The sequence below is a fragment of the Osmia lignaria genome, chromosome 14 (assembly GCF_051020975.1).
Source record: "Osmia lignaria lignaria isolate PbOS001 chromosome 14, iyOsmLign1, whole genome shotgun sequence".
Classification (NCBI taxonomy): Eukaryota; Metazoa; Arthropoda; class Insecta; order Hymenoptera; family Megachilidae; genus Osmia; species Osmia lignaria.
Window position 1 is genome coordinate 13,601,211 of NC_135045.1, and position 14,569 is coordinate 13,615,779.

A 14,569-nucleotide genomic window follows, 5' to 3' on the forward strand; every position below is an offset into this window, starting at 1 on the left:
CATTTCACGAAAAGAAAAAAGAAGTGATAGAAAAGTGGTAATAGAAACAGTAGTTTCAGCGGCGTGGTTTGTCCGACTAGACGGCTCAGCGAAAAAAAGACAGAAAGGACAGCGCAACGGTACCTACAGAAGATGGAAGGTGTTAGCTGGAGGAGAAAACGTCGAGATGGCGGGTAGGGGAAGGAAGAGGGCTACGAATTTGGCGGCAGTCGTTTTCCGAGGGATGTTGCGCGGAAGGTTCCCGCGGGGCCTGTGTTATCGCCTCGGCAGGATGACCAGCCCGCGGTATTAAATATTAAACCTACTTGCACCGGCAGCCTATCCTCAACAAGGTATCTAAACCTTCTCTCCAACCACCCCTCAGCTACCCCTCGTCCTCAGTCCACCATCGACTCACCACCGCTGTCTGCCATCAAAACCTACGCCTGGTAGGTTTACTGCTGGCTCCCGATCTCTCCGTTCGTTCCTCCGTGATGCTTAGGCCGTTTCTACACTTCGCATCGCCTTGCTTCGCCTCGAACGATGGAACGCAGTAATCTTCTTCGAATAGCAATCGTTCTTTTCCCAGCCAAATTGATTCCTTGAGTTTAAAGAAGAACGCTAACACGTCCAGGCTCCTTGAGCATTTTAACTCAGTTCAAAGTACTTGCGGATAAGAAGATGAGAGACACCGGTGAGGATACGATTAATGTCTGCTGCTATTTGAATACCTGGATTTATATACATATATCATCGTTCATAATCATCTGATACTTAGCGTCTCATTGCTGTTTCTGTGATTGTAATCTACAATTGTCATCAAATTAACTATAAAAACTACACTGATTGTAAAGGTTATTATTGAGATAAAGAAAAAATGTTTTGAATTGTTGTAATATAATAACGAGAACATAAAAATTCACTATTGCGGTTTGTTTTCACAACGGACTGTCCGAGCTGTTTTAAAATATAAAAACAAGAAAATAATTATAAAGATGAATATTCATTAACTTAACATAAAAGGAATTCTTCTTTACTCTACGTGTACTGTGAACTTTAAATAATGAAATTTGACCTTGGAAAATAAGTATTATACTAACTAACTGAACTACATAGCTGGTTTGTATAACAGCTAATAATATCTATAAAATGAAACGAAACAAGGAACGAAATCATTAAATATTAATATTTAATTAAGGCCTATAAATATATACTTACATGGCCATGTTATACCCACACTTATCTTAATTTCTCTCAGCACTGTGTTCGGCTTTACAATAGAAGTATTTGATACTTTTTTGTCGGTTGCTCTTCTCGTAATAATGCACGTTAATACGGAAACTCTTACTTATTATTTAATCTAATGTAAAGGTGAGATCCCTTCTTGCATAAAATCCACATGCCAAACAAGGCAGATTCACAGCGACGCATGCTGATTTATATACGTATTTGGCCGAGAGACCTCTGACGGTCGACTTAATATCTAATTACTCTCACATGATATTATTATACATTATACAATTAAATTTGAAGTCTTCAATTAAAATTGAAGTCTAAATCAAAATTTTTGCAGCCGTTTAATATAATCTTCTTGATGATGTATGACTGCTTACCAAGGTTTAAGTATTGTCTGCGAAGGATGCATTGTGCAAGCGGTAAGGTGCAGGATGTAGAATGTAGGGTGTAAGATAGAGCGTGTAATATGTTGCTCATGTCTAAAATGCTCTTTACTCACCTATTATTTCAAGCTATCGTTGTTTATAATCAAAATAATCAATAACATTGATTATTTGTACTTTACGTGTATTTTAATTGAGTAAAAATACATGAGAAAACGGTCAAGTCGAAAAGAAATGTAACAAATTCAAAAATTATTTCGTATCAAACTATTACAAACTATTGCATTGTTAGTTTAAGAGATATGATGGTCAGGTTTTGTTTTTTAAATAGAACCATATATTTTTTTTCAGATCATGTAATAGTGCTTCTCAAGACGAATTCATTGAGCTTCAATGTATACACTCGATTTTAATTATTTTTCAAGATATAACGTTTACAAATCTCCCGATTTTCAGTAGATACGTCTCGGTTTGAGTGACAAGTCGTAAAAGCGGCCCTATTGTTGCGGTAAGTGCCACAGCGGTTATTCTATGAGTCTGCCGTTCCTAGCATAGACCCCCCGCTGCTGTGGCCGCTTTTACGACTTGCCACTCAAACTGACAATGAGACGTATCTAGTGAAAAATAATTTTTAACAAAAAATACAACCGACTTTAAAATGTGCTAAAAAGTGTAAAATAATTTCTATTTTATTGATACCTATTTATATCTATTTAATCGTTAAATAGTATATTAAATACACTTCAACCTTTTCGAAGGCAGCGCAAAATTAAAAACTTTTCTTCTACTCGGAAGATCCTACTTCAGGGGTTGGCAACCTATGACACGCCGGTTACCGAATGATCCATTTGATAATTTCAAGTTTTACAATATTCAACGGGAGTCAACATACCCATTGCGAATTAACTACATGTGCATCAGAAGTGTTGCCAATTTCTGATACAATCGTTACAATTACAAATGTTTTCAGCCGTATCTATAACGTCTCGTATTTTTTCTTGCAACTTATTAATTCCTTTATGCCGCGTCCCAATCAAATCGTTATTAGCAGCATCGTTTATTCGGGTATTCTGAATTTTGCGTCGCCTCCGAAAAGGTTGAAATGTATTTAGTATACTATTTAACGATTAAACAGGTTTTGTTAATAGCTGTGGAGCATTGGTATAAATGAAATAGAAATTATTTTACACTTTTTACCGCATTTTGAAGTCGGTTGTGTTTTTTGTTGAAAATTATTTTATTTCACATTATTTAGTGCAGTATTTGTAGAATAGCGTAAGGTGATTTTGCGTTTTTATTGCTTAGCTATATAATAACCATAAACCAAAAAAAATTGATCAGATTTAGATGGCTAATAAACAACAAATTCCATACATTTTTGCAAGTGGGATCATCGTGGAAATATCCCTTATTAGATGTGATAGCTTTCATCGCAATCGGTACATTCCTTGCATAGTAAACGCCAAAAAATATAACTGAAGCATTACGTTTTTTGCGATAAAAGTCATTAGAAATGAGAAAATGCAAAATATTTTTTTGCCGGACCAATTGGGAGGAACACTCTACAAGATCCAAACGTTTTCTTTTCGATTGATCCATCATCTCGAAGTAATTAGTGAACATACGCCGAGCGTACATGAAACAGTAAGTTTTTTGTAATAAAAATCATCATGAATGAAAAATTTCAAAATATTTTTTTTACGACGCCAATCGGGAGTTATACTCTACAAGATGCAAAAAGTTTCGTTCCGATTGGCCCATCCATCTCGGAGTAATCAGTGTACATAAAAAAAAAAAAAAAATGTACTGACCGGAAAATTTGTAAACGTTATATCTTGAAAACTAATTAAAATCGAGTGCATACATTAAAGCTTAATGAATTCGTCTTTAGAAGCACTATTATACAATGATCTGAAGAAAAATATATGGTTCCATTTAAAAAGCAAAACTTGACCATCATATTTCTTAAACTAATAATGTAAAAGATTTTCACTTTGGCCAAAACATAGGCCTCATTTTACCATGCAATTTCCATATCAACAATTTTTTGCATAATTAATAGTTACGGAATAAGAGCTCTATCACAGTTGGGCTGGGACACCCTGTATATGTATATATGTATATACAGGGTGTCCCAGCTAGGGATGGGCAATATGTTTCGATTAATTAAATATCGATACTTTTTTACATAACATCGATATTTTTTATCTCTGTGAGAAAACTGAACAGCATGATATGATAACGCGACGCGCTATAATTGTTTTACCCACGTATCAGACGCTTTAAATTCAAATCCGCGGAACTGGCTTGCAGCAGCTAAAGCCCACTCCTGCAAGTTTCGCGTGGTCACTTGCTGATATTTTTTCCGAGCTTCCTGAAAACGATCATTTGTCCAGGAATCAATGATGGCATATTTATCAAATGCGGTTCCACCATTTGTAATGTGTGTTGTAATGCAATCATGTCATATTACAATAATTTAAAATATGTAGTGTGTTTTGTTACGTTACTAGTTGTCATATGAATTTGCAAATGTGCCTGGTAACATACGTTAGTTGGCCTGGTAACGTAACAAAAATATTTATTTGGAATTTCTTGATGCTGTCATAGCGTCGCTTCCAAGTTTGTGAAAATTTCAAAAAATTATAATGTCGAACGTGGTGTTTGTGGACGTGGATTCGGCAGCACAAGAATCGGTGTGTCCCGAAGAAGATGTGTGCAATGATATTGCGAGGTTGCAATTAAAAGATGCCGTGGTATATTATGAAGAGCTCCTTGCTCAAGATGACATGATTGCATCACAACCTTCAGCAGTCATTAATGATAGGGCCATGCTCATGGGAGAAGAAATTTACTATCGCACGATGGAAATGTTGAGCGAGAAGAAACTCATCGAATGCGATGAACTTTTTATGAAGGATGAACCCGACGAAGAGAACGTGTATGAAGAAATTGGAGGATACAGTTCGTCCGAAGATTATGAGCCAGAGAAGAAGACGATGAAAACAGAATATGTTCCACTGGAATACAAAATTAAAGTGGTGAATATTGCAACGGCACACCCAAATTGGACACTGAAGAACCTACAGAAGAAAGGGTGCTCCCGCTTAAAACGTATGGATGATTTGGCAAAGTGGAAAGCACACATTACAAATGGTGGAACTGCATTTGATAAATATGCCATCATTGATTCCTGGACAAATGATCGTTTTCAGGAAGCTCGGAAAAATTATCAGCAAGTGACCACGCGAAACCTGCAGGAGTGGACTTTAGCTGCTGCAAGCCAGTTCCGCGGATTTGAATTTAAAGCGTCTGATACGTGGGTAAAACAATTTAAACGCAAACATGGCATCCGGCAACGGAAAATTACAAAGTATGTTTCCGAAAGCGAAACCACCACCATGGAGGAAACGTGGGCTTCGGCAGAAAATTTTCGAGCCCAAGTTCGTGCTCTAATACCAAATTTCAATCCGGATTTTGTTATTAACACAGCCCAAACAGGCTGTCAATATCAATCCACCTTCGACAGAACGCTCACTCGCCGAGGGTCAAAAGTAGTCACTGTACAAAGGCAGAGCATGAATAAGGTGACACATTCTTATACAGCACAATACGCTCTGACTTTGTCTGGAAAGTTATTACCAGTTGTTTTTGTGTGCCTGCAAGAGGCATCAGGTACATTTGGACCAAGGGTTCGAAAGTTGGTAGAGGAGTACTCGGCCAAATACCAGAACGTCGTTGTGACGCGTACAAAATCGGGAAAACTGACCAGTGCGTTGTACAAAGTTTTTTTAAATAATTGCTTAAAGCCTTATGTACAAAAAGAACGTTTCCTTTTATTGATAGATTCTTGGGGAGGACAGACTAATCCGGTGATATACGATGAACTATTTCAGGATGACGAGTGTATGCCAACGTGTAGTGTAAAAGTAATACCTCCGAACTGCACTCCTCTGGTCCAGCCGTGTGACGTGTACTTTTACAGACAGGTAAAAAAAATAATAAAGCGTCTACGAAACTGTTCATACCTAATCCAGGAGAAACGTGAAATAAATTCTAGGGAGGACTGTATAAAGATTCATTCCATTGTACATCATCAACTATCCTCCCCAATATTTGTAAATATGTTACAGTATGCGTGGTATGCGTCCAAACTCTTTGATACAAGAGAAGTACATATTTGTTAATGTAAATGAAATATGTTTTCCGGTAGACGTCCTCAAAAAAGCGTGCTCTTACATGAATGCTGCGTTTATAGTGTGTGCTAGATGTCGCAACAATTATTGTTTCCCATGTTTTTACGACAAATATCACACTGGATCGTGTCATTAATCAGAATGTGCAATAATACAGTGAATATAACATGTATTATTTTTATGTTCGATTTTTTTCCCAATGCCCACAAAAAAAAGAATTATCTATATAAAACATAAAAGTAACTATTCATTGGTGCAGATTTCATAAATTTTAGGCTAAAAATTGAGGTAGGTATCAATTAAAGAAGAAAAAAAAAAATTATCGAGGGTGGGGGGACTCGAACCAGCAACCTATTGATTACCAATACCTTACGTTACGCCATCACCCATTTGAACCGTTGTTCATCTTTATACGCAAACTGTTTATGGTGTACAGCGATTTTTATGTAATTTTCAGGCAATTTTCTCGGAAAATCTTGAGAGGCGCGCGCTACTGCTTTGCCAAATTAAATTTGGAGAGGACATCTTCAAATACTGCAAGTTTCAAGAAAATCCGTTTCCCGTCGATCGCGCCCTCCCTTGTTAGATTTAAAAAATTATCTTATCCAAATACTCCATCTATAATTTTCTTTATCGTCTCAATCCTTTTGCATCTGTTCTACTATTGCAGGTACAGTGACTTTTTATAATGTACGCATAATATTTTGATGTTTATGCATATCTATTCTTAGAATATCCCATTCCCTATAGATTTAATAAAAACATATTTTCTAGTCACGAAGTCAACCCTGTTGCACTTACAGCTCAAGAACTCGCAAAATACTATTACTACTTGGAGGAAATTCATTAATATTCTTCGAAGTTAACATTGAATGTACGATTCTGATTTAACTATATTTTTTAGGAAAACATAAATAAGAAAGATAGTGTAACATTTTTTGTTTACCTGTATATACATTTTCTAGGCTACACTCTAGGAAATGTGCTCAGGGTGATGTTTCCAAAATCAGCCCTAGTAAAAAAGAATTCGATACTTCGATATCTTTTAAAAAGCATCGATGTTCAATTATCGATTTTTTAACTAATCGATTATTTTAACATCGATATTTTTGTCGAACATCGCCCATCCCTAACCGCGTGGAGGTCTACTATAACGATTACCAAATACGTGCACATGCACACACACAATAAGATATCAACCCGACCGTGCAACCTCGACGCGGTACACCTTGGCTACTGCTAATACCGACGGTACTTGAACTTTATCGACTCATATCTCGAAAAGTACTCTACCTAAAGAAGCTCACGGAAGTGTTTTGGAAAGCTCTCGATGTCAGCTACAAGAATATTAAATAAAAAGTGGGGGTTTCCATTTGAAATTTTTAACTTGACCTTGATAGCTCCTCCATACTTACGCTCAAGGTCAAATACGTACCACCGTTTGATGCATCTATTGAAATCCTACAACTTATGTATGAAATATTTTTTCCTAAAATGCTTTGTTTTCGAGATATTTCACCGGTCCCGGACTTTTTCCTCACCCTGTATATGTATATATTTCTGTGTACATATTACATTTTTATACTATAAGTCATGATTGGTGTTAAAGAAAAAAAAAGGAGAGGGAATACAAACCTCACTGAAACATGACAGGTTTCCATTAGAATAGAATGAATCGTATCATACGTATAATCATGGCAGTTGCCAGTTGTATGCTGTAATTCATAGTCTTGTATTAACGAAGGTAATAATTACACTCGAAAAGCCTGGCTGCACAGTTGTTCAAAAACGGGATAAATGAAAGTTAACCTAAAATTATCTGACCGTGACATATCATTTTTCTAATCAATGTAATAAGTGTATTTTAGCCCGATGTATAGCCCGACAGAATACAATGATACGTTGCATACGTTACATAGCGAATAAGGGTTGCAACTTCAAATTTCACACGCAACTAACGTTTTATATTAGGGAGATGCAAACGTTTCTATTCCTACACCCTGCCGCAAAAGTATTTGTCTACTGTCGAAAACAGAATACCTCGTTTAAAATTGGACCAAATGACTTCAGGTTTCTCGAGAAGCTATACAAATTAATTTACTAAGATATGTGCCTTTGTCATTTCAAAAAATTAAAATTTGCCGAAATCAGGAGAGAAATAGTAAAACGCAATTTTTCAACTTTTTATGTAAGCCTATAATAAAAATTTAAAATATGTCTTTCGTAGATTTAAAGAAGCTATGTGCATGCTGAAAATTTCATCGAGATCGGTCAATGCACTTAGAAGTTACAAGTAATTAAAATTTCTGAAAATCGCGACTTTTCATCTAACAATAAAAACGAAACTAGTCATGTTCTTAGATAAAAAGTCGCGATTAACGGAAAGGAGATGGCCATCTCCATACCTTAGCCGACCCCCATTGTACCGGCAAATTTTTACCCCATGGAATCCATAGAACAGGCTGCCAAGATGGTCTGTACCAAATTTTATCCAAATTGATTAATGGGAACATGGTCAAAATGGCGCAAAGTTGACCATTTTAACACGGTGCTTTATGGGAAGTGGTCGAAATCGTGCTTTCGGCATCCTAGTTTCCGGATATGTTAAACTAGACGATAATACCTTTAAAATGAGCCCATGGGTATTAAAATCGTCAAACGGGAACTTGGTCAAAACCTGTTGTGAAAAAATGAAGATAATCTTCAAAGTCGATTTCGAACCAAACTACTCAGCGGATTTTAACCAAGTTCCCATTTTGTCGATTTTGATGCTCATGGGCTCATTTGAAAGATATTATTGTCTAGTTTAACATATCCGGAAACTAAGATGCCGAAAGCACGATTTCGACCACTCCCCATAAAACCCCGTGTTAAAATGGTCAACTTTGGGCGCCATTTTGACCATGTTCTCATTAATCGATTTGGATAAAACTTGGTACAGATCATCTTGGCGGCCTATTCTATGGATTCCGCGGGGTAAAAATTTGCCGGGACAATGGGGGTCGACTAAGGTATGGAGATGGCCATCTCCTTTAATTACTTGTAACTTCTAAGTGCATTGACTGATCTCGATGAAATTTTCAGCATGCACATAACATATTTAAATTTACAAATATCATATTTTAAATTTTCGTTACAGGTTCAGATAAAAAAGTTAATTCTTATTAAAGTTATTTCTTTCCCGATTTCGGCAAATTTTAATTTTTTCTTAGTAAACTAATATCTTGGTAAACTAATTTGTATAGCTTCTTGAGAAACCTAAAGTCATTTGATCCAATTTTAAACGAGGTATTCTGTTTTAAACGGTGGACGAATACTTTTGCGGCAGGGTGTATATAAAAGTTTATATTCCTATATATAGTAAATAGCGATATGAAATATTTTAATAAAATTTCTAAAGTGGTTTGTTTTATTATCACGTTTTTTTATGTTAATATTAATCAATATGTATAGAGCATTATACAGAATAAACCATATTCATTGACATATTTACATTTTTAATTTGGATGAAAATAAAAATACATATTGCCTCGAAATAAGCAACTCGCTCGGGACCAAACAATTGTTTATTACGGAGCAGGTATGCTATTCGGCTTGACTTTATTCTTGAATCGGGACCGAGAGGCACACTATAAAGTAATCGGCCTAACATGCAAATTTGTTTTTTTAAAAAAAGGATAGAAGATGATTTCTTCGCTCTGAAGGCCGGGCGATTTCAAACAAAGAAGAGGGGATAGCAAGTTGCTTATTTCGAGGCGATACTGCAGATAAAGCACATATATTGCATTGTACATTTTTCTTGTTTTATAACACAGTACAATATAATACAGTAATTAATATATTATAATAATTATAATTGTTAACTTATTAACAATTCATCGATGAATGTATTAACTCTAAAACAAAAGACCATTTTTTAATCACAACATTCAAATTTAAGTAAAATCTGGTTAAAATTTGTTGACATAAGGGAATTATACTAAAACGAGTAGGTATTTTTATTTAAATACAACGTTAATAAAATATTCAATACGTATTCGATAATCCGCAGTCCACATTTTAATTAATAGATTTGTATAATTATATAGACACAACTAACTAACGATCAATGGATATATTTCCATTAGAAAATAATTTATTAGAAAATAATAAAAATTTCATTGCAATATTAATTACAAATATCATCGCATAACTGTTAGTTTATTTATTTTATTATGTTTATATATACTTCTTCAAGAATAAAGAATAACCATTATGTAAAATTAAAATGATATAATAATATTTTTTACAAACTTCCTTGTAACTGTTTGTAAGTTCCAAAGTAATTAAAAAGCCTTCAGTCCAACGTTGTTTCTACTAAAAGCGGATTTCAAAACTTGCTTTTTAAAGAAAGAAGATTTAACACTTAATTTTTACTTTAAATTACATTCTAAAGTAATACTTCTATAATGTAAACAATAAACTAATAAATACTATAGAAATTCATTTTATTTTACCTTCATAATATCCATTATTGCATTAAAGTTGCTTCGAATTGACATTGATATTAAATTTATACCATTTTAATAATAATTTTGTGTGAATACATTTGTCATCGAAACAACGTTTTGTAATTAATTGTTCAGAATATAATTCTTTTATATGTTTTACTATACCTAATTGCTGTTGTGTTCAAAATGTCTTATTTATGTTAATGTATAATCACAGATATATATCATTGAAATAAACAAATGAATTCATATTTTCATTAATTTTATTGAAATAAACAATGTATCAATCAAGTAATTAACAATTTAATATTGTCCAATATTTATTCCAATGAAAAATCACCTATTTAGCATTAGGAACATCAATAAAATATTTACATAGTCATATTCTTCAAACCTCAAATGAATATTTCAAACTTGTACGTCATCAAATCATGTCAGACTTTCTATACTTCGGAATTTACCATTTGGTATGCAACAATTTAATATGTATTATCAAATACACGTCACGATTACCTTCATTTTCCACGTAATTTGTAATTGTAGATAATGAAACCTACATCTAAAACAGCACGCAGTACCAACGAGACAGCAAATAAGCTTAAATCCAGGAGAATACACCGTACAAAGTATTGATAAGTATTTACTGAACGGATTCATACGTTTTATCACTTATTTTTTTCCCAACATTTCGTGCAAATTGTACGTACGATTCGATTAATATTTAGGAAGAAACCGAATGGAAATCTATGGGACTGAATTCTTATAAATTATCAACTGAGATACAATTTTCTATAATACAGAAGCGATTATTACCCCTGTATTGTTGAATATATTATTAAAAAAATTTATGAATGCTTAAGTTGAACAACAATTAATTGCAGTATTAATTTATTAATTTCTTAACACTCTAACTGCCGCAAGTTTTGTGATACCTGAAACACTTGCAATTTTAGAATCCTTTCCATACTTAACAATAGATTATCAATAAAATTGTAATTGAACTAGTAAAATAAAAATAAAAAAATCAAAGTGTTAAATAATAATATAGTTGGAAATTGGATTACACAGCATCGACGGAATCGATATCTTGGCCGTTCACGTACTATACGTATAATCATCTGTGAGTCGTTGAAAATCTATGAAAACCCATGGCCAAGTTCCATCCCCGATACCTTGCAATATTAATAAACCGTACAAATCACCGTGGCTCAATTCCACGGTTAAATCTACCAGCATAGGCCATAGATTACAGCAATTGAGGCCGGAAAGATGGAAGTAAGGGAGGCTCGGTTGTAGCCGAGCTGAAGTTCGGAATAAAAAGAAAAAGCATAGCAGGTTCGGAACAGGAAAAGAATCCACGAGAGAAAACGAGGGGGTTAGATCGTAGGGGAGAGACTGGAGAACACAAGGCCGCCACGAAGAAACGTAGGACCACGTTTCACCATAGAATACACACACGTGGGGGTTGGAGGCACGATCACGTGTGCGAATCCACTAACACATCCTTCGCTGCTGGTACATGGACCTTCTCGCTTTCACATGTACGATCACGCAGACAGGGATATGGTTACACCGACGCATAGATTGCATACTTATGCCAGCACTGTGCACATAAAGTTAGGGCGGCGCGCGCTCTCCTTCGCTGCCGCACAAGAATAAGAAACACGGTAGCATACATAAACAAGGAGGTTGGGGATGCAGCAATTTAAAACGTACCCCGGAATTCCTCCCAACGGGGTCGTAGAGCGGCCCTCTATATTACGAATTCCTCCCTCCCTCCCTACTCTCCCTCACCACGATCCCGACCTCTCCTTCACCGTTACCTTTGCCTCTTCCCTGTGTCCCCTTGCATCTTACCGGGGAATTTCGGTCGTATAAAGTGGGACTATGAGCTGAATGTGCCGTGTGTATTCGCGTCCACCTTTTCCTACAAATCGAACTGCCTCTTCCTAGGAAAGTAGATTTTGATAATGTGTGATAACTGCTGTAGATCTCTGCGACTCCAGGGGTGTAGGGGTAAAGAACATACATATAATAAGGGAGGTATAGTAGCAGATTGAAAACGATAGATTTTAATTGAACAGAATTAATCATTAATTACACAAAATGTTAACGTTGTTACTGTTATTTGAAATACTATTTCATCTTATCGTATCATTTAATTTAATAAGTATTTTAAAATATAATAAATACATTATTTATATATGGTTATATGTATACTTATTTAAGAAAATAATAAATATATTATTTATAACTCTGCATGAGCAATGCCACTACCTGTTTACCAAGATTTCAACTCGGGTGATCATTTTGAAGTGAAATTTTAAAGAGAATTTACTGGTGAATATTTGAAAAGTTTAAAGTAAATACAATACCATTTTATTATGTATTATAATACTATAATTATACTTATTTTATTGAATATTGTCACTATACTAAATAAAAATATCCCAGCTGTACGTTTCATTTTCTCAAATATTTAAAAATTAAAAATTTTTGAAATGTATTACTCTTGCAAACTAACACCGACTAATGCCGACTCAGTTAGAGTGAATTCCCCCAGGTCGTACAATTTCTAATAGGTAAACTTCTAGTACAAGCACCCACATATCTTCGCACAAATGGAAAAAAAATGATAATAATCAGTTCGATCGTTGTCACGAACGGACCCAGCTGAACAACCCAGAAAATACTCTTCGTCCACGGAAGTTGAGGCAAAGTTCCGTCAGAATAGTTAATCACCCTCTTTCGTAAGTAACAACGCGTACCGTCACAAAGTTTCGAGGACGAAGAGACTTAATCAGGCTAGGTTGAAAAGTTATCCCGACAGCGAAGTTTGAATCCTTCCGGGTTAATGCCTATTATGCAGATCAAGCGCAGCCAATGCGCGGCTGAGTCAACTGACGTTAACAATGGAGAATTTGCAAGTTGCTTTATCGTTGTGAATCGGCCCAAACGATTGGGTGTTTGAACGGCGGTGTTGCCTCGGGCGTCTCTGTTTGCAGACATAAGGGAGTAACGGAGTCGGCCTGGCCCGGTTGGGCTACCTCTCCGAGAGTCGGGGGAGTTCAATTGGTGGCGGCAATCCTAGTAATGTACCCATGGGGCTCTGTCAAAGTGCTTTCTAGAAGAGAACGATGTTGCATTCAGCATTCGAAAAGTTTATTTTTGACGAAAGTGTCGCCCGTGCACCGAAACGGCTGCATATCTTCGGCAAGGATAATCCTGTGATTGAAATCCCTTTGATTTCGCTTGATTTCAGGGTATCTATGATGTGAAAGGAAAAATATCAAGTCATTCACATACAATTTTTTTACATACCTATTTAATTACAAATAACTAAATATTTTTCACAATACCTAACTAAATATTGTGAAAATAATAGATAAGATTTGTTAAAAATAAAAGTAATATCTAATGAAACATTGAATAGCTTCAGCGTGATGTTAACGTGTTAATTTTCTAAGAGAAATTTCACATTTCTCTCTTAATAGTGAGTTACATTATATTATTTGTCTAAACAATTGTGTCATTGCCACAAATTTGCAGCCTGTAACCTTTATCTTGCACTAAACTTCTCCATAGAGCAAGAGCTAATAAGCTTCTGGTAAGTAAAGTGTTTATGAAATGAAACCATTTCCGTTTACAAAATGTAAAATACAAAATGTAATTTCTTTATTGAAATAAGACTGCTCGACTTTTACAGTGTAGAGAATGAAGCGAGAGATTAAACGAAAGATAGAATAATGGTAGTAGTGAAGTTTTATCAAAGAAACAGACACATCCCTGATGTTCCTTCAGTCTTTTCACACCTCCATGCCCAGAGACTTAAGGTTAAAAACCGGTGGCTAAATAATGTATATCACAGCAGCAATAGCGGGCGATAAAACAGTTATAAAAACACCGGCAACTACGTTAAGATCAATTATTTAAGATGTACAGCTCCGTAAAGAGAGAGTCGAGCAGTCGTAAAGGGGGCGAAAGAAAGTAACGCTTCTAGGACGAACCGGAAGGGTAAGGAAGCCGGAGGGTAGGGCCATCGCGGGGGTTATAAAGGTTGCAGTTAAAAGTTACCTGAATTATCAAGGGACTGACTGTTTCGAGACGATGGCAACACCCGTTCTTTTCGAGTTGTTGCGTATTGGAATTTCTAAAAGTTATCATCTTGTTATCATAATCAAGCTGTCGTAAAATAGAAAACAATCTAATATCTATTCTCAGGACTCCTATACACTGTGTCTTGTTTGACATATGTATTTACTGTCACGTGACTCGTATGTATTGT

At 35.4% G+C, this 14,569-nt stretch overlaps 1 protein-coding gene across 1 annotated transcript; it reads left to right on the forward strand.

The window, feature by feature from the left end:
- The first annotated feature begins 4,246 nt into the window (after positions 1-4,246).
- On the forward strand, positions 4,247-5,930 carry LOC143306047 (uncharacterized). The gene is given in 2 exon segments (XM_076691999.1): positions 4,247-5,752; positions 5,754-5,930. Coding segments are annotated over 2 exon segments (1,683 nt in total).
- Positions 5,931-14,569: the final 8,639 nt, after the last annotated feature.